The sequence below is a fragment of the Apostichopus japonicus genome, chromosome 23 (genome assembly GCF_037975245.1).
Source record: "Apostichopus japonicus isolate 1M-3 chromosome 23, ASM3797524v1, whole genome shotgun sequence".
Lineage (NCBI taxonomy): Eukaryota > Metazoa > Echinodermata > Holothuroidea > Aspidochirotida > Stichopodidae > Apostichopus > Apostichopus japonicus.
This window is the reverse complement of record NC_092583.1, coordinates 7,324,265-7,345,840: the sequence shown is the minus strand read 5'-3', so window position 1 is coordinate 7,345,840 and position 21,576 is coordinate 7,324,265. Positions and strand designations below refer to the sequence as shown.

General features: G+C 37.2%; 1 protein-coding gene across 4 annotated transcripts in view; it reads left to right on the top strand.

Moving 5' to 3' along the window:
- LOC139964460 (uncharacterized) overlaps window positions 1–21,576 on the top strand; it is a 123,095-nt gene that overhangs the window by 89,903 nt on the left and 11,616 nt on the right. For all 4 annotated transcript variants that reach the window (XM_071966044.1, XM_071966045.1, XM_071966046.1 and 1 more), the window contains exons 3-8: window positions 4,240–5,092; window positions 11,949–12,219; window positions 12,967–14,030; window positions 17,280–17,417; window positions 19,020–19,104; window positions 20,642–20,965. In XM_071966044.1, coding sequence (XP_071822145.1) covers window positions 4,240–5,092; window positions 11,949–12,219; window positions 12,967–14,030; window positions 17,280–17,417; window positions 19,020–19,104; window positions 20,642–20,965 — 2,735 coding nt within the window. The remainder of the gene's footprint in view (window positions 1–4,239; window positions 5,093–11,948; window positions 12,220–12,966; window positions 14,031–17,279; window positions 17,418–19,019; window positions 19,105–20,641; window positions 20,966–21,576) is intronic.

The window sequence follows — 21,576 nt, the reverse complement described above, 5'->3', positions numbered from 1 at the left end:
AACTTCCTCTCGACGTGACGCACCCTCAGTGAGATTCCCTGTACGATGGACGCACGCACGCACCCTCAATGAGATTCCCTGTGCGATGGACGCACGCACGAACCCTCAGTAAAAATCCCTGTACGATGGACGCACGCACCCTCTGTAAGTACAAAAAAAAAACTGCCTAAGTATTTAGAGAGACAAAGATACAAAAATCTCACCCATAAGTGATGACAAACATCCACCAAACCCTTTTTTTTTGTCAACCAATTAACGGTGAGGGCCTCGCGTCCGCACTTGTTCGAGTCTTGCCGTGCACTGGCGATCTATTCAGCATGAGGCAGATTATCAGAGACGCGCAAGTTGCATGAGTGTCCACATGAGTATAACATGTCACGCTAGTGAATAAAGAAAGGTGTCGGGCGCCCTCGATTCAGTTAAATCGGGATGATCCGAGCTTCGTTACAACGTTTTATGCGGAAGAGGGTTCTTAATAGGAAAACGCTAGCATTGCTAGAAGTTTTCGACAAGTATTTTCCTGCAGGTTTTTATTATCCAAATTTTTCTCAGACATTTTTAAGGAACACACAAGATGACTGAATGTCCCACTGAGGAAAATTTCCTCGAAGGTTGTAATAAAATCAGTTTAAGAATTTTGACCAAAGGTGACCATATTTGAATATCTAGCATATTTGGAGCCAATAAAGCCTAAGTTTAAGCCATGGATCTACAGGCTATTCTTATTATTAAATTAGGCCTTGAACGTCTCATTTCTCATATCTTCGAAATTACTATGCCGATTAATTTGATCTGTACATTTAGTAATATTTTGGTTCTCGACTTTGTAGTTCCATGAATCAACAGCTTTTAATGAATTTAGTGCCGTTTGTAAGACGTAAGCTATTTAGCTATTTCGCAGGCTGGGAGCTGTTCATCAACATGCTTTCGATCAAAAATCAACACCGTTGTGAAGTTAGATACTTATTCCCCGTTCCTCGTTCGACATTCGCAAATGAGTAACTGCTACCTATTCAGTTACGTATTCGACAATGGTATCGACGTAACACCTCTGGCAAGAAAAAAACTTTCTTACAAGATGTTCAACATTTGGTCGTGGAAAGAGGTTTATCTATGGGTCATATGAACTCTAATGACTATGTAGAAGGGTACCATAATGCATCTTGCCCTGTCCAAAGAGTGCTTGACCAATTTAAATGACCACTAAATCATTACTTCTTCAATGAGTATAACGGGACCACGAAAAAAGCTTTGGGCCCTAATCCATGCAGAACGCCTTGGAATACCCAACCAATGGGTCATATGAACTATAATGACAATGTAGAAGGGTACCATAATGCATCTTGCCCGGTCCAAAGAGTGCTTGACCAATTTAAATGACCACTAAATCATTACTTCTTCAATGAGTGTAACGGGACAACGAATAAAGAACATTTGGGTCCTAATCAAGACCAGCACGCCTTGGACCACCCAATTAATGGGTCATATGAACTCTAAAGACATTGTAGAGAGGTACCATAATGCGTCTTGCCCGGTCCAAAGAGTGCTTGACCAATTTAAATGATCACTACACCATCACTTTTTAAATTAATGTCCATCTCATATGTTATGTTTCGTGCGCTTGGTGTCAACCGGTAGCATTACAAATAGCACTTTGGACCCTCAATGAATGAAAAAGAAAGAACTCGTTTCAAGTGCATTCCAATTAATAGCCGCATGTCTATATATGGCCAAATTCTGTAGGAAAGTTTTTACAATTTTAAAAAGTTACCTCTAAATGACTTCCGAATTCATCGATATGTCCGCATATATAACACTTTAACTTGCGCAAATTACTTACAAAATTTCAGCCTAATCAAAGGGGAAATATTGCAATGTGGCAGTTATTTGAACACAATAAAGCGACAGCATCTTTCCAGGGCTGTAGCAAGGCTGTAGCAGGCTTGTAGCAGGCATACTGTCATAAAAGCTCAACTGAAGCTTACAGCCGGACAAACAAACAAAGAAATATACCATCCCCTAGGCCTACCACGTATTAATGGCACATGCAGTAACGTTCAAACATTGAACAATATCACTTTAACTCTCCTATAAGGTGGGTCAGAGCATGGAGAGACATTCGTAGAAGGAAAGAAGGAAATTGTGACTATTTCCGATATTTAATTCATTTGGGAATACAAATGCGAAAAAGCAGTTAAAGTATCAACATGCTGCAGATACTTTCAGTTATCTATCACTTAAGAATTTTAATGGTTCGACGCAAGGGAGGAATCACGCTATGATAAATATGAACTCTCAGCCGTTTAAAGGTAATTCCATGGACGTTAAATGATGGTAGGCAGTCAGTTCGTACACCGGTATCATTTAGTTCGAGCTTAATGTTCAAGCGCATTTTTACGAGAGAAAACTTCTAGGAAACATCCTGAATGAATCATTCAATTACAATCAGAACGCATGGTCCTTTGTTTCGCTCCTTCACATTTATCTTATGAAGTATTGAGTAATAGTGAAATGGAACATTTTTGCACATAGATCGGTAAAAGTGTATCAATTCTACCAGATGAAAGTAAGTTTGGCAAAACTTCTCTTCTGCAAGTATACATTCCAATCCAATCAGAGAATAAATGGGGATGGGGTGGGGGAGAGGGGGGTGGATATTAAGCATGTAATATTTCTCCTGGCTTCTATACTTCCATAATTGACTCATCATATAGCCTAATTTATATTTACCGAAGAATTAATACATTAAATACAATGGTGTGTACGTGTAATTTTGACTTAATTTAACAAACGCGAAATTGACTTAAAATCTGGGACTTTTGTTAATGGATTGAATGTGTATTGTTTCTTGAGTAAAATTTGTATAGCTAGATTATGGAAGTTATATTTAATATTTAGGGAAAACTGAATCAAAGGAAATTTACTAAAAATCACACTACTCTGGTCTATGTTTAGTTGGATTAAACTCAGTGAAACTTCTTATGGTGGATGTGCCTTTTACACTCCAAGAGAACTTTGCATTGAAAAATCGCTAAGGGAAAGGACAAGCACATGGGAACACGATAAAATAAAAATGCATAGAATGGCACTATAGGGTAACTTGGATTGGTTCATTACCAAATATGACTAATGGAGACCATAAATGAATCAGAAAGGGATTTCGGCATAGAAAACATGTATGGGTAGAACTATTTAACTTGAAGACTATTTTGCTAAATAAACTAAGTTTATATCCGCTTGACCCGAGATGACTGATTGCCTTAGTCAGCTCTATATAGAATGTAGCATTGGAATCTTTCAGAACCTACGAAGGGGGTAACAGCGTTCACAAACACTTTCATGGAGAGAGGCTAGAAAACGTGTATGGTGATCATCGTAAAGCACCAATTAGCATTAATCTTGCGCGCCAAAGGTGTTGCTTTTGTTTTGTATCACCACACTGGTACACACCTAGAGTAAAGCTTCAAAAAAAAGAAAATTAATATTGATGAATCTACTGGATAATGATTTTGCATTAGTCATTTGTATTAGTCAAGCACTCTTTGGATCGGGTTAGACGCATAATGGTACCCCTCAACAATGTCCATAGATTTCATATGACCCATTGGTTGCGTGGTCCTAGGCGTGCTGGTCTTGATTAGGGCCTAAAGGGATTTTTTCAGGTCCCGTTACATTAAATTAAGAAATGATGAAGTAGTGGTCACTTGAATCGGTCAAGAACTCTTTGGACCGGGCAAGATGCATTATGGTACCCTTTTTCATTGTCCTTAGAGTTCATATGACCAATTGGTTAGGTGGTCTAAGGCGTGCTGGTTTGATTAGGGCCTTAAGGGATTGTTCAGGTCCCGTTACTTTCATTTAATAAGTGATGATTTAGTGGTCTTTTAAATTGGTCAAGCACTCTTTGGACCGGGCAAGACGTATTATGGTACTCTTCTACAATGTCCTTAGAGCTCATGCTACCCATCGGTTTGGTGATCCAAGGCGTGCTGCATGGATTAGGGCCAAAAGCTTTTTCGTGGTCCCGTTACACTCATGAAAGAAGTAATGCCGCAACCGCATTCCGTATCCGTGCTTATGGAATCCTAGCTTAAACGAGGAACGGGGAATAAGTATCTAACTTCACACCGGTGTTCGTCGACATTCCTTCGATCAAAAATCAACTCTAAATTCTTCGTTACCACGGATAAAACCTTCCAACCCTGACCTAACTTTCCACTTTTTGCTTTACACACACAGAGTGCATACAACGATACCACGATTCACGGTGCAAAATAGCTACAATGTGTCGGTGATGGACATGCTAGATACAGGCCGTTTCGCTGTCGCTGGATATAACAACACGACAAAATGCAGCTTTATTGATCTGTTTATGTTACAATTTCCTGATTCTCAAGAAAAACCGTTATTATTGACGTCAGAGCCGTATTATTCTGAGGAATTTACCGAGTTTGGTTCAGAATGGCGGTCTGTTTGTTTACTGGATAATCGTCTGTTTTTAACGTGTTGTAAGAATACGATAGCATTGTACGATAGTAGTAATGGCGGTCTGGTCAATCAAGGGAAGTTTAACGGTACAGCCAGGTGTATGACAACCAGAGATGGGTTAGTCTATGTCGGTTTATATTCCAATGAGATGATTGTCTTAGATGCGATAGAATTGGAAATAAAAAAGACAATCCCCTTAAAAGGATTTGAAGGAGGAATAGAATGGCCCTATGATATAGCAGTTAGTAATACTAAACTGTTTATCTGTACAGACCATGGGAGAGCTTTAATGTGTAATAGTGAGGGAGAAATAGAACAGAAATATACAAACACACAGTACATATATGCACTGAGTATAACAGTCAGTGAAGAGAAAGGATTAATATTTATATTATGGAGTGATGGTGGGAGTAGACAAGTTGTTGTTTACACTCATTCTGGGGGTCATGCTTCCATCTCTGGGGATCATTCTTCCATCTCTGGGGGTCATATCTTGGCTTCTTTTAGAGTTCCTGATAATTCCAGGAGAATCAGGATCAGTTATAACATAAACAGATTGTTTTTGGTTACCCAGGGAACTGGAGAAGTATATGAATATCACACAGTCAGTACTCATACAGGATTTATAGGCCTATGGTTAAAATTAGGACTATTTATCACTTTAATTAAGCAATCCTTTGATTGAAGATTAACAAATTGGGTATCATTCTATGCCAACAAGTGAGGAGAAAACACTCTAACATGTTTTGAGATCTGCTTTGCAAAACTTAGAGAAAAATAAGAATATTTTTTCCTTGGGATTTGCTGATTCTGGTAAGGTTGTCTTGGAAGTGTATCTGTCAATGTACATAAAAGTGAAATTTGTTTTCCTTATTTTCTCAGTCTTCATTGCTTCAAATATAGACAAAATCGATACTAGTGAATGCGGAATTTTATTATGAACACAACTATTACTTGTTTGTTAGTGGTAGATCAAAATGGTGGAAAGTGAGTGCAAAATATTATGAAAAATTTAGGCCATTGGATGCTTCTTACACTTTGCAATAGTAAAGTAACAAACAAAATTTGGCAAATATTTGTTCTTATTTTCTGAGCTTACAAGCTGCTAATCTTTACAAATTTGGTATTAGTGAATGCAAAATTTTATTAAGAACACAACTAATACTTGTATCTTTTAAGAGGGAGATCAAAATGGTGGAAAAGTGTGTGCAATTGTTTTTTTCCATAAATTTAGGCCATTGGATGCTTATTGCAAAGTGGAATAATAGAGCAACACAAAATATGGCAAATATTTTTTCTTATTTTCTGTGCTTACAGGCTGCTAATATTTACAAATTTTTTATGAGTTAATGCGAAATTTTATTAAGAACACAACTATTACTTGTTTGTTAAGAGGAAGATCAAAATGGTGGAAAATTTTATGAAAGTTTAGGGCATTGGATGCTTGTTGCACTTTGCACTATTAGAGCAACACCCAAAATTTGGAAAGAATTTTTTTCTTATTTTCTGAGCTTACAAGCTGTCAAAATTTGGTATTAGTGTTGGACGCGGCCAAACGGGAGAGGGATGTAATGGGTAAGCCCGTCGGTAAAGATCGGTGACAACAATAAAGGCGACACTCCGATATTATCATTAACGTCTTCTTTGTATTTAGTAAGGGAGGAAAAGCAGCTTCTGAAATGTGTAAATTAAATATACATGAGAATAGGAAAAGATACCATAATATAACATGATATTAATACTTGCCATAAAACACTCAATCTGACATAGCATCCTATTAGACAATAACCATTGATCTATGAAATATCAATAACATCAACACATATACAATTTAAGAATGAATACCCGCAATTCAAACACGAACATGAACATGAACAAGAACATCAAAATCACATTCTTATGTCACAACTAAAAGTATCTTTCAACATGAATAATAGTATTATGGTAAAGTCACAACATTAATCTAAATGACATATAACACCTCAATTATAACAATAAGACTATAACCTCGAGCTTAAATGTCATTGATGACACACTATATCTCAATATCATGCAATGGTACAATACACTTTAATGAACTTAACATTTGGTAATATATAGTTTTAGAAACAGGAATGATAACGTGCATTCATGGAATCAACTTAACCAGGAGTTCAAGTCGTTTACATTCGATGGTAATACACAGTGGCTATCATTTGGGATCTCGACTCTCAACAACTTGCAATACATAACCACCGAAGTACTCACCAACCCAACGAGATCATTTAAGTGGCGGATCCAGAATAACGGATGACAGCGGCCTAGTATAGAATGTTTGTGTACACAGAACCTATACCAAATAACTATACACACAAATAATATAAAAGTACCAATCCACCGGCAATTGACCAGGAGAAACTTTGTATAGATTAGACATAATAACCACACAATTACACTTAAAAGTATAGTATGAAACAATGTAAAGTACATATTCTTCAAAGGAGTTAACATATAAAACAACTATACAGTGAAAGAAATCAAATTGAAACAAGCTTAATAATCCGTAAATCCTCAAAATCATATCTCTATAATCTATACATGGGACCAGGTGGTCGGTATACATAACGTAACAAATCCTTTGTTCTCTATAAACAACATGACGGCCATTCAATGAACATCGACCCTTTTAACATATCTCATGTCCCTCCTAATACACCTAATATAATATCATGTATAAAATCATACTTTACACTTGTCACTTACTTATTTAAGGATCCGATAATCAATACAATGTGACAAAATTATGAAGTTATGAAATAATTATACGTAATGATAGTTAACGTTAAATTTCGTGGATTAGGTAACCTTAGACAAATTCAATACAGATCGTTATACACAGCTGTAACGTTAACAACAATATTCAATTTATGGTTTGAAATACTTCTAAATTCTAACTGTTATATGATTATCTTTTTTTAAAACTCATATAGAAACATCTTATCTTCCAAATCTTAGTTCATATCGAAACGCATTACCTTCTCTTGGACTTCTCTTAAGATACTTTTACTTTACTTCTTTCGTTTATTTGGAAACCCAAGCTCAGAATGTCTGGAATGCACCACGCTAGCGTGCCTACCATTCAGCGGAGTGATACAGTTCGCATCACTACCTACAAGCTGACGGAGTAATGTACATGTATACAATGCCGTTACTACATTAACTACAGTACGATACTATTATGTAGGGTGAAGAAGGTGTCCAGCAATTGGTCAATAGTGTTACCCCCTTGAGGATATAGAAGTAGTACCAAGCTCTGAATATTCAAAACTTCACCTCACTACATTAGTGAATGCAAAAAAGTCTCAATAGTGCTATTTTGTTTGGCAATGTCTATATAATGAAAATCTAGGCAAACAATGCTATAAAAAGTGATGCGAGATGAATGTTGCATGGCATACAGCTCAGAAAAAAAAGTATTTGTTCCTTTATCAATAATTTTGGGTGTCAAATATACAAATGTGACATAATCAATGCAAAATATTGTTAGGATCACCAGAGGTGCAATTTTCCATGAAATGTGGTAAATTTCACGAAAAAGTAAGGGCAATATTTTTATTTTAAGTTAGGCCGTAATCAGCTTGGCACTAGTGCACATGTACGGCAAATACTGCAGTGACGATACCTTGATTTGATGACAGTATTAAAGTCTCGATAAAATGGTATGATACAAGCTTGCTTCTATTTTGGGATGTATTGCAGTTTATTTAAATGCAAATGAGTCCAAATTACAGAAAAAGTGGGGGAAATTTTACTTTAACTTTGTGGTGCTATGTTCACATTGTCAACAGAGTAAAGACTGCAAAATTCACAAAGCCATTAAAATCATTTTTTATTACTTTTGAGGAGAGAAAGTTGTAGTTAAGTTCAGGCTTTACTTTAATATGGATTGAATTGAGTCAGTTGAGAGGACTTTTGTCAGTTCTTATTCTAAGTAGTTCATTTCACTGATGGCCAATGATTTCCAGTAATGCACAGTGTAATGTAGTCCTTATAAGTAACAATAAGTAACAAATTTCGGATTAATTCCTGAGAAATTCCAAAGGTACAGTTTAGTTGTACTACACTCATAATGAAGGTCATATAGAAATAAGCAGGAAAATGGAGTCAAAACATTTAATGTTTTGATTTCTACGTTTGAAAAAGTCTACGCAAGTAACGTGTTACTGTGCTGTGTATTCCTGTCAATTTTGTGACAGTAACGATTATAGACATCACTTTGTGGAAGTGACGATACACAATATCCTGCTCAATCGTCTAAATATGCAATACACTACTTAATTGTAGTGAAGACCCCAATTTATGAGCTCCGTCACCAAGCATATAGTGTAATGTATGCAATTGTTATGAACATGGATTAAACATGATCATTGCTATCCATTGCATAAGAGAGCATTTATACCACATGTCAACCAGTGTAAGAACAATGGTCTTCATGTAAGGCCTTTTTGGTTTCGATGAATATCGTAACATATGCATTCATGTCATGATGGAGTATGAGTGTGTGTGTGTGCGTTTGTGACTCCCAGCTTGTAAACACAATATTTCAAGAAGGGAAAGTTGTACCAACTGTACCTACTGCTTTCTGTGGAGGTCAAAGGTCATTTGGGGTCACCAGCGGTCAAAATGTGGAAACCTTGTAAACACAATATCTCAAGAGGGGAAGCTTGGGCAGACCTCATATTTAGTGTGTAAACGTACCACATTGAGCACAAGAAGCCTTTTGTTTTCTGTGGATGTCAAAGATCATTAAGGGTCAACAGGGTCAAAAATGTGAAAACCTTGTAAACACGATAGCTCAAGAAAGGAAGCTTGGGCATACCTCATATTTAATGTGTAGAAGTACCACATTGAGTACAGGAAGCGTATTGTTTTTTGGGGAGGTCAAAGGTCATTTAGGGTCACTAGGGGTCAAATTGTCAATACCTTGTAAACACGATATCTCAAGAAAGGAAGTTGGGGCAAACCTCCTATTTAATGTGTAGAAGTACCACATTGAGTAAACGAAGCCTATCGTTTTCTGTGGAGGTGAAAGATCATTTAGGGTCATCAGGGTCAAATTGTGAAAACCTTGTAAACACGATAGCTCAAGATAGGGAGCTTGGGCAGACCTCATATTTAGTGTGTAAACGTACCACATTGAGCACAAGAAGCCTTTTGTTTTCTGTGGATGTCAAAGATCATTAAGGGTCAACAGGGTCAAAAATGTGAAAACCTTGTAAACACGATAGCTCAAGAAAGGAAGCTTGGGCATACCTCATATTTAATGTGTAGAAGTACCACATTGAGTACAGGAAGCGTATTGTTTTTTGGGGAGGTCAAAGGTCATTTAGGGTCACTAGGGGTCAAATTGTCAATACCTTGTAAACACGATATCGCAAGAAAGGAAGTTGGGGCAAACCTCCTATTTAATGTGTAGAAGTACCACATTGAGTAAACGAAGCCAATTGTTTTCTGTGGAGGTCAAAGGTCATTTGGGGTCACCAGGGTCAAAACTTGAAAACATTGTAAACCCGATATCTCAAGAAGGGAAGCATGGGCAGACCTCATATTTAGTGTATAGACGTACCCCATTTGAGTACAACAAGCCTGTTGTTTTTGGCGGAGGTCAAAGGTCTTTTGGGATCACCAGAGGTCAAAACTTCAAAACCTTGTAAACACGATATCTCAAGAAGGTAAGCTCAGAACAATTCTTATTTAGTGTGTAGACGTACCACATTGAGTACGGGAAGCCTAATGTTTTTGGTGTAGGTCAAAAGCCATTTGGGGACAACAGGTCAAATCGTGACAACATTGCAACATGATATTGCAAGAAAGGACATATCTCATTGGTTTGTAGATGTACCATATTAACTTTAAGGAGCCAATTATTATTGCTTTTGGTGGAGGTCAAAGGTCATTTGAAGTCAGCAAATGCTAAACATTTACTTCACACCCCTCTTACCTGTCTCTCCACACTAACACATCTTCCTTAATATAATATCGTAAGGGAAGCTTGGCCAGATTTCATATTTGGTATGTAATTGTACCACATAGAGTACAAGAAGTTGTGGGCGGAGGTCGATGGTCATATGAGTTCACCAGGGGTCAGATTGTGAGACCATGTTTTACACAATATTTCAACAAGGACTGATGTCATATTTAGTATGTTGATGTATCTATTACATTGAGTACAAGAAGCTTGTTGTTGAGGTCAATGATCATTTTAAGACAGTCTGTGTAATTGTGAATTTATTGTTTGTCACATGGCACTGCTTTTCACTGTATTACTAATATCAAGTATGTTGTACACCCTCACTATGCATTACGTCAGATTCATGCAGAAAATAGTTGAATGTTACATCATTGAAACCACTATTCATTTTTGCATTCTGGTTATAAATATCACCAGGCCACACCATGTGCTATTAAATTATGTCTAACAGGATTAAGTAACATAGGAAACTTGGTTAAGCATTATACAGTAGTTGATAACTGCGAGTAGTTTTCAATAATTACATGTTTCACATGCATTTTTGTCATGAAGCTGTGTAAAGCTCATAGTGCAGAAGCCTCACATACAATGTAGTGTATACAGCAATCTAAAAAGAAGTCTTGGCAGTGCACATGGACTTGTTTATTCAGGCATTTAAGCTGCAGCACATGTCGTTTAACTGTGCGACTTACAAGCATTTAACCAGATCTTCCAGCCTATAGTGCTTCTTATTATATTGTGTACTCATTCAGCACACTCATTCAGTCTGTTGCAAGATTTTAGGATTAAATAAATGAATCTTCTGTAAGTAAAATACTGCGTGAAATACAACACTGTATCAATGATTGACATAGCAATTAATATTTAAACTCATTTAAACAAAACTTTTAATAATTAAGGAAAATGTTAGAGGTAAGAAGAGGGATAGGAAGAGTGTGATTTGTGTGTGTTTTATTGTTACTGACCACCTACATTGCCCAGACTTACCCAGAGTAGAAGACAATTTAAGTAGTTCCATATCCATGAATACATTCCCATGCAAACATGGGTCACAATGTACATAGCGTTATTGGTTAAATTTGGAGAATAATGTCTAGCCCAATCAAGAATAATTATAAGTTGGTGGCATCATTAAGGAAATCTACAACAATCTGACTGATACAGCTTCATGTATAGAAGCATGTACCTGTACAACTTAACAATCAATCCATCCAATTGTCAGCTTTAAATGCTTTTATTTTATTCTTGCATAAATATATAATATTGTAGTTGAAGGAACTCATGTAAATTACAGTCACATCATACACACCTTCATCATACTAAATGAAATACCTTCTTTAAATATGTGTTGCTGTCTCAATGCCTCAAATTCCTACTTCTATTTTGTTTTATGGTCTGCTACCACCAGTATATTTATTTGATTTAATATTTTGTTTGCTTTTTGTTATAGAGTGACATCTTAACTTTTCATAACCTCCTGATGTGCTCAGAGTCATTGATTACGAAAAATGACTGTAAGAAGCTACTTGACTACTTTGAAGTTCCAGCCAAGGAATCAAAGGGCTTTATAAAGAGTGATAAACCCTTTTCATCTCTTGTGCACCATCTGAGAGAGGCAGGGAAGGTTTCTTCTGATGACATCAACTATTTAATGACAGCATGCTCTGACAAAGGAATTAGTAAATTGATGACAGTATTGACTCTCTACCAACAAGCTCAAGGTATGTTTATATCAGAAAGCTTCACAAGTTAAATATGTTATGAATCGCAAAACATGCAAACCATTTGCCAACACTTAGAATAGATGCGATTTGAGGTAATATGCCATTATATTTGCTTTCTTTAATAAACCCATGGTTGATACGAAAATGACCTTCAATTATAACAATTTCATACAAATATTTTGATAAATAAGTTGTCAAGAAATTCAATAACCGCAATGGCCTATAAAGTAGTTCAAACCCAGTTAAAGAGAATCCAATTTGGATGTTCAGAAGTGTAAGTATTCCACACTGCATGTTTCATGCAAGTTCAAGGTCTTGCATTACAATCAAATCTTTGAAATCATAAGTCTGTAACTTATGGGATATACTCAAAAGTTTGAATTGGGATATGTTCAGATAAGATTGTTAAAATATTGAAATTTCCTTTCCTTTGAAATTTTGTAATTTAATATCCTTGCTATATTGGAGGATCATTGAAGGGCCTTGACTTTGTTCAATTGCTCAGAAGCAGGGCCAAAATCAACATAAGGACAAGTTAAAGATTGAAGTGACACCTCGAATACATGCTAAAGTTGAACCAAAATGTAAGCTCACTAAATTTGCTGAAAGTTTGTGACAATATTTTCTTGGAAGTTGTACAGCACAGATAATTAAGATACATTGAACTGTGTTTATTAACATAACTAAATCTCTTGTGTGGAAGACAATCTTTAACCATGTTTGCATCTTATATGTTTGTTTCAGATTCAAAGTTTACCAAAGAAGTACTAAAAGATCAACTAAGGGCATTAGAAGACAAAAGGCAGGAACCCTCTCACAAACTAACTGAATCAGAAGATGAAAAATATCAGCTCACTGGAAGACTAAAAACAACAGAGGAGGAAAAACAACAGCTGAAAGGAACATTAAAGACAACAGAAGAGGAAAAACAGCAATTCAAAGATGTATTGAAGGCAACAGGGGGAGAAAGACAACAGCTGACTGGAAGACTAAAGACAATAGATGAGGGAAGAAAACAATTGAAAGATACATTAAAAGCAACAGAGGAGGAAAGACGACAGCTGACTGGGAGACTAAAGACAACAGAGGAGGAAAGACAACAATTAAAAGATACATTGAAGGCAACGGAGGGAGCAAGACAACAGCTGAAAGGAACACCAAAGACAACAGAGGAGGAAAGACAACAATTGAGATATACGTTGAAGACAACAGCGGAGGAAAGACAACAGCTGACTGGGAGACTAAAGACAACAGAGGAGGAAAGACAACAATTGAGATATACGTTGAAGACAACAGAGGAGGAAAGACAACAGCTGAAAGGAACACTAAAGACAACAGAGGAGGAAAGACAACAATTGAAAGTTGCATTGAATGCAACAAAGGAGGAAAGACAAAAGCTGACTGGGAGACTTAAGAAAACAGAGGAGGAAAAGAAACAAATCAACGATACATTGAAGGCAACGGAGGAGGAAAGACAACAATTCAAAGATGCACTGATGGCAACAGAGAAGGAAAGACAACAGCTGTTAGAAAGACTAACGACAACAGAAGAGGAAAGACAACAATCGAAAGTTACATTGAATGAAACAGAGGAGGAAAGACAAAATTTCAAAGATGCATTGAAGGCAACAGAGGAGGAAAGACAACAATTAAAAGATGCATTGAAGGCAACAGAGGAGGAAAGACAACAATTAAAAGATGCATTGAAGGCAACAGACAAAGACTTCAGACATACATTGAATACAGCTGAGAACAAACTGAAGACATTGAAGGATGAGAAGGAAGAATTACTTCAGCAGCAGAAAGAGGTTAGACTTCTCATAACATGTGGTTATAAATATATGATGACCAAATTACCTGACTTGGGTCATGAGAATTTATTATGAATAAGATTACCATTCTGTTTGATCTAGTGGTGTTAAAGTGAATTTGTAGTTTACCACTTGCAAACACAACATGTATTTTCAGAAATTAGGGAATGTTTATGATGTTAAACAGTAGAGGTCCAATGATGAACATATTACCAGCTCTTTGTCTCAAGATTTTTATACAAGCATGATATTTAGTTCATATGATGTACATTAACTCTTTACATATTAATATAGGTCAAAGGTAATTGAAGTTAAGTGAGGTCAATAAAACCTGTAAAGGTAAGACAATCAAGAAGAGGAAATTTGACAAAGTCCTTCTAGGCGTGAAACTTTTACATCACAAGTACAAGATTCCTATTGTATTTAAATCTTTAAGTGCTATACATCTAGCCTACACATCTCCCTCTTGTCACACTGTAGGTAAAAATATTTCATCCCTTTATATAAATGGCAGATCTTTCAGAGAGATTGCAATGCATGGTTGTATCCTTTGGTTATATGGAAGTTCTCTACTAAACTGAAGTTAAACCACATTGTTCTAATGTTTAGTTACCAGGCGCGTATCAGGGGGGCCTTTGGGGCGCCCCCCCCCCCTCCGGGTAAGAATAAGAGGAGAGAAAAAAAGAGAAGAAAAAGGGAAAAAGAGGGGGGGGGGAAAGAGGAGGAAGGAGAGGAAGGAAGGGAAAAGAAAAAGAAGAAAGAGCGAAAAAGAAGAAAAGGACGCACCCATCACCACTTAAGATTGTTCCCATCTGCATGAAAACGCGCGCCCACAACCCTACGCAACCACTCTAATCGCTTCCCGATGATTGACGGAACTTAATTAATGACCTTCGCCCGTAGTACCAAGTCCTTGACAAAATCCGGCAACACACCACATCGTCGATTTCAAGTGATCGGGTTGTGTATTAGAGACGACTAGAGGTCGTGCACTAATCTACATAGTGTGTGACCACTCCCGGCTTTTCAATTTCCCAAGATCAGGCCCCGAAAAATCCAAGAGATCCCAAGGGTACTGTACTGTATGGATATCTAGCAATATCTAGCGATATCTGGGGATGAAAATCTCAAGATCTTCTCTAAACTGAAGGCAGATAGAGAATCGAAGCATTCAGTGTGTTATGAAATTGAAACTGCGCGTCTTTCGAAAAGAAAAGAATGTGGGGCAAAGTAGCGTAACTCCTATGGGCTCGGACCGTTGAGCCGGTGGCCTGACCAAAAGGTGGCCCCCGCTATACTGATGCACATAAAAAGGGTGCGTCTTTGGATAGGGAGGGCCCGTTTTACTGGGGAAGAAAAACTCATGCAAGACTGAACAAGACAATATACATATTTTCACGTCATAAGGAATACGGACATCATGATCATGGGCTCATTGGGTATTAATGTCTGTATATCGAGCTACTTGTGTTATTTATTATCATAATGAAACACGAAGTATATAATTTAAACCCAATTCCAGCCAATTTTGTACTGAGTACAACATCGGGACATATAATTTTTTGAAAAATTCTTAAACAGTAACACAACACCCAACAAACCTGAAACTGAGTTCATTTGCAAAAGAAGGCAGGGCTTTCATATAAATATAATACCGGTAATAAAAAGTAAGAATAAAGATGCCTTTGGTGTATCTGTTAAGTACAAAAGCACAGGAAATAAGGCTTAGATGAAGACAGTGTTTCAGCCGAAGTTAGGCCTATGCGCGGCTTAGGTTTGGGTACTGTATTTGTACAGTAGACTCCATTGTACTCCATACAGTAGGTTGGGGGCGGCGCTTGCCCACCCCCCTGGAAAATCAAAAATTAAAAAAAAAGTTAAAGCATTTGACATTTCAATGATTTCCCCCAACCAACCGTTCTCTTGTTATGTTCATTACATACGGACCCATAATGCATTACTGAAATTCAAAATCCTAAGACATGAGATCTCAAAATAACCGATGTGTAAATGCAACTTGAACGGGAAGTGTCTTTTCCGACGATCTAGGAGTATTTTTTGCCAAAAAAATCGTCGTACGCTCCTCGCCAACCGATGGTGGCACTCCGCTTAGATAGTTTCAAGTAGTGTGTTACACCTATATGACCTAATGATCCCCCCTTGTACACAGGCTGCGGACGCCCTTGCTTGGACCTCCTGATAGGGGGCCCCTTCGGGCCAGGAGCCCCCAGACTCATCGTTACGCCACTGGTAGAGCAATGCACAATAAACAAATAAAAGTTATTTATTTCAGTCTCATTTCAATTATTCGAATTTTGAAAGCAAACAGCAGATAGCACATCGTATCAATTAGCATGAAAACGGCATTCATGGATGAACAGCCTCCAAGCCTCAAAACTGTGGATGTGTATAGTGTTCGGTTTCGGAAATATCTGGTATTTTTTTTCATTTCCTTCAACGAAGTTTTATAATAGCTGTTATAAGAGGTTTTAATATTTGTACACCAATCAGTTAACTGTGTAAAATAATGATGTGTGACTGGTGACAATCTTCCAGAAGGTTATGGATGAAGAAAAATAAAGTATTGGGAAATTCTTGGTTCTCATCTGGTTTGGGCACTTCAAGCCCGAGAAGTGCCATTTCCGGTGATCTGGGAGGTATCAAAACCAGAAATTTACTTGTACGCTGCGCGCCAACCGATGGTGGCGCTCCGCTTAGATAGTAATTCGCGCCCCCCGGGCTAGAAAATCCTGGATACGCCCCTGGTTACAGTTAAAATTAAAGAGCAAAACTAAACAGAGGAATTCTGCATGTGCTATTGCACAATATGTAGTAGATTAAAGCATATTATGGGATTTATTGACCATCAAAACATAAAATTAATCAAACAAATAAATATAATATAACGTATTTCCTTCAATATGATAAGCCTACACTCCTCTTTTTAGAACAGTTGTTCCACAATTCCTGGCGGTTTCTTTTGAAAGAGATCATAGTTCTCTGCACTAATTTACATCGAACATGTGACTTCTCTGAGCCAGGTAGTAATATTGCAATAAACACACCATCAAGTAAAGATCAAAATCTTACCAGTTCAGCCTGCCTAGATTAAATGTGAAGAAATTTGTCAACTTGGAGAATATGTTCTCTTCAGACACGAGATACTTCAATGCTAATATACATTTTAATATGTGGCAAGTAATCACTGGGAGGTGCGTCCCTTTTGTCTTTTTCACTGTATGACAGGAGCTGGAAGAGGCTAAATCAAGTCTGAGAGCTACAAAAGATGAACTTGTGAAGTCTCAACTGGAATATGCCAAAGAATCCATGGCCTTACAAGAGGTCTTGAAACAGACTAGGGAAGCCTTGAATCAACAAGAATTGGTAAAGCCCCTTTCACACTTTCCCAGATCGGGTTACAGCTTTGAACGATCTGTAGCGCAAGGCGATGATGCGTATCCAGGACGGGTTGATATGGGTCCAGTATGGGTTACTACGGCGTTGTTATGGGTTGATAAGGATTGTTACAGATATATTTCCCGGTCTATCCCGTGAACAGAGAACTTAGGGTTCTACTACGGCTTTCTACGGGATGTTTATCCATGATGGGTTATTACAAAGCCGTCACAAGAAGATCCAACCCATAGCAAGTTGTATCAGCCGTAGTGCATACGTACCAATACTTGACACGATCCGTTTCCATATGTACCAATACGTACCTATATCAGCACCAACAGATCACGTGATCACGGCTTACTAGGTCCACTACATGGGGTTGCTAAATATTGTTTACGGGTCGTCTACGGGTTGCTTCGGGTCATCTACAAGTTTTTTATCTGTAGGTTAGACTCATATTTTTGTAAAAAAAGTTCAATAACGTATCCGAAGGCCGGATCGGTACGGGTTGCTACAGATAGCTACGGAACATCCCGATTCATGATAGATCAGACCCATGGATCATGTGCCGGATTTACTGATCAGACAATACCGGGCGCACGATCTGGGAAAGTGTGAAATGTGCTCTAAAAGTATGATTAAGTTAAGTAAGTGAATTATTACTTAAGAACAGTGTGTGTGTAGCCAGTATACCACCAGTAGACAAGAAGCTTGAGTTTATGAAGTTAGGATCATATTGTGACTAAATTATAAATGTGTTGAATTTATGATAAATATTCCACTGTTGAAGGTATTACAAGGTGACAACATAATCTTGAGCTTTACAGAAAATAGTTCAATGAGTTTTAAATGTTCTAAATTCATGCTCCGTTAGATTACATGCAGTGTGAAGTGAGTATGGGTACATTCACATATGCTTGAATCAGTTGCTTATATCACCTTAAGACAAAATTGGTGTAAATTGACAGTCGATAGATAGGAAAACTGAGGTTCTTTTGGTTACTTATCATAGGCAGACTAAGATCAACAAACTCTGCAGTTGTCATATTTGGCCACAATCAGTAAAAATAACCCTATAGGTTTGGGTGGAGGTCAAAAAGTCATTTGGGGTCAGCAGAGGGCAAAATGTGAAATCTCAAACAATCTCCAGAACCTGAACATCGAAGGAGTTCATATGCACTGTAGGATAGCCTTATGTAGTTTTCCCTTTACAAGTTGGTGTACGTCAAGAGTTCATATATGGTCATCAGGGGTAAAAAGATCTTCAAAATAGGAAACTTTGTTGGCTGTATTTTGTGGCTTCCTTATAATGAATACAAGAACCTAATTGCTTGTGGTGGAGGTCAAAGGTCATTTGGGGTCATCAAAGATCATATTCTTTAAAGCCTTATACAAAAACCTTTAAAACATGATATATCAAAATGTGTTACATAACAAAGCTCATATCTGGCATGGGTATTCTTTATAGTGAGTACAAGAACCCTTTTATTTTGGGTGGAGGTCAAGGCAAGTAACCGCTGGGAGGCGTTTCCCTCTAGTCTAAAGTTTCAGTTCATCATAAGATATATTTTCTATGTTTTTTATTTGCAGGCTTCATATGCATCTGTTACGGCGGAAGAAACCCTACTTGAAGAGTGTGAAACTCAAGACGCATCACAGAAATCAACTTTGGCAGGTAGGATCACAATGAAAAGATCATTGCTGCTGCTCAATGTAAATTTCAAGCAAGCAGTACAATGTTTCCTTATATCGGTCTGTCTGTTTTTGAATAGTCCTACCTGCAGATCTTCAAAGCTGTCAGGGGAGATGTAGGAAGAGGGACAGGGGGGGGGGTGGGCCTTTAGTCTATTTAATTTTAAAACTGTCAATCATGTTGAGATATTGAAAATTCAAGTGAGCTGTGCACAGGTGTAAATAAATCAAGAGGTATCATGGAAAAAAAGTTAAATCTGTTTAAATGGAAGTCCGGCAATTAATTGAATATATTAAATGCCAATGCGGATTTGATATGGGAATGATTGTACAAGATGCGTAGTCTTCCTTGTTAATCTCTTCCTGGTTCTTCTTTCTCACCCGAAGCAATACACAAATTTATAGCAATTAAACTAAGGTCATTTGGGAGTCGATCATAGACATATTAAGGAAGGCTAGACCACTTAAATATTAGGAGATGTTTGAAAAATAAACAAAACAACCATGGAGGGTCATGTGATGTGCTCCATGGTAAGACTTAGAACTGTCATCATCAGATAACTGCCACAGTCCTGAGACAAACTTGAGAAACATAGCATTTTAGCTATATGATGTTAAGATGCTAGTTCCTTTAAAAAGATAGAACTGCAGATGAAACACATGCAGCATATCAGGACTGTATGTGTACAGTGTACATTGACGTAGGTAGCAAACGACAGGATTAACTGTTCCTTGGCAACGCAAGCCTAAGTGCATTAGATGCACTAACCAGCACAGACCAAGCATTTTCTGACACGAGAAAATAAATTTCAACGTTGTCATTGTCCAAAACTAAAGCAATTAACATTGTCAATCCAATGTGCGTTCTGTTGGATACGAAACTGTGACAATTTCGATTTGACACAGTGTTAGAAACACATACATGGTTAGTAGCGTCAGGGGCACATCACAAGACCCTGATGGTTGATATGTTTTCTGAGTGTAAAGTGTGACGTATAGATTTATATACATATCGCCGGGGTCGAAAAGCAAATAACATAGGGCATATCAACACCTGCAATGTCTTTCCTGTGAAATATTGTAGAAAATAAAAGCCTCATCTAATTCCTCTTTATAATGTTTCTACTTTTCTGTCATCAAATGAGGTAGATCACACCCTCCTTATAACGGTAAAGTATATTTAAGATTTGGGAATCAATTTTGATCTAAAAAGGTGACAGTTAAAGTTGCTATGGAAACACAGATGCTTGTTGTGTAGATGAGGAGCTACATCAATAGTACTTCAAAAAGGAATTTATTCATATTCCACATTGATTATATCTTCTTAGGCTATTAAACTGATTTTAAAGAAATGTACTTTGTTGTTATAGATTAATGACATACAAAGCAATCTAATAATCAAATGATTAATTGGAAAATGTGATCTCATGCATTATTTAATAATCAGTTTAATCAATTGGTTTGTTGTACTGAGTATTATCTTTAACTATATTTTATTCTTACTTTTATTTACATTTTAGCTGATTACGGCAGATTAATGGTCAATGTTGCCGACGATCTTACTCTAGACAGCACACTGAAATTAGCAATTCTATTTGGTCTACCACCGGCAGAAACTGATATGCTACGCCGGGTTTCTCAGATAGAGACACCGGGAATCACTCTGATCAACTTCATGAAAACACGAAACATCATCAACATGTACGATGTCACTAACCTACAAAAGGGTTTGGTTTATATTCAGCTATACTACACAAATGAGAACCTTTTAGCCCCATATCAGTCTAAAGTTGACCCGTTTCAGTTTGAAGAGAACCAATCACCAGAACTGCTTGACTGGCCAGGTAAGAACGAATTGAAAGATGCAATCAGAATACATAAAACAAAAATAGTACAGTAATAATAAAAATAATAATAAAATAGTACTTATATAGCGCGTTCATCAGCAACGTTGCTCGAAGCGCTTTACAGGAATTGAAATAATTAATACACAGTAAACATTTAAAATACAGGAAACATTTAAAATACAGGAAACATTCAAAAGCAAATAGTACAAAATATCGCCTAAAAGGTTTATAACATTAAACTTATAAAAGGATATAAACATACATTAAAGCTACAAACAGTAGAGGCCACGTTGAGTACAAGAAGCCTTTTTTGTAGAGGTCAAAGGTCATTTAAGGTCACCAGGGGTCGAATTGTTAAAAAAATTGTAAACATATCTCAAGACGGGAAGACCCCATATTTGGTATGAAGGTGTATACATAAAGCAAAAGAATGCTTTTGATTTTGGTGGAGGTCAAAGGTCATTTGGGGACAACATGTCAAATCGTGAAAGCCTTCTAAACTTGATATTGCCAGAAGAAAACCTTGGACGGATCTCATATTTGGTTTTTAAATGTACCATATCAAATTTGAGGAGCCTATTATTGCTTTTGGACAAGATCAACGGTCA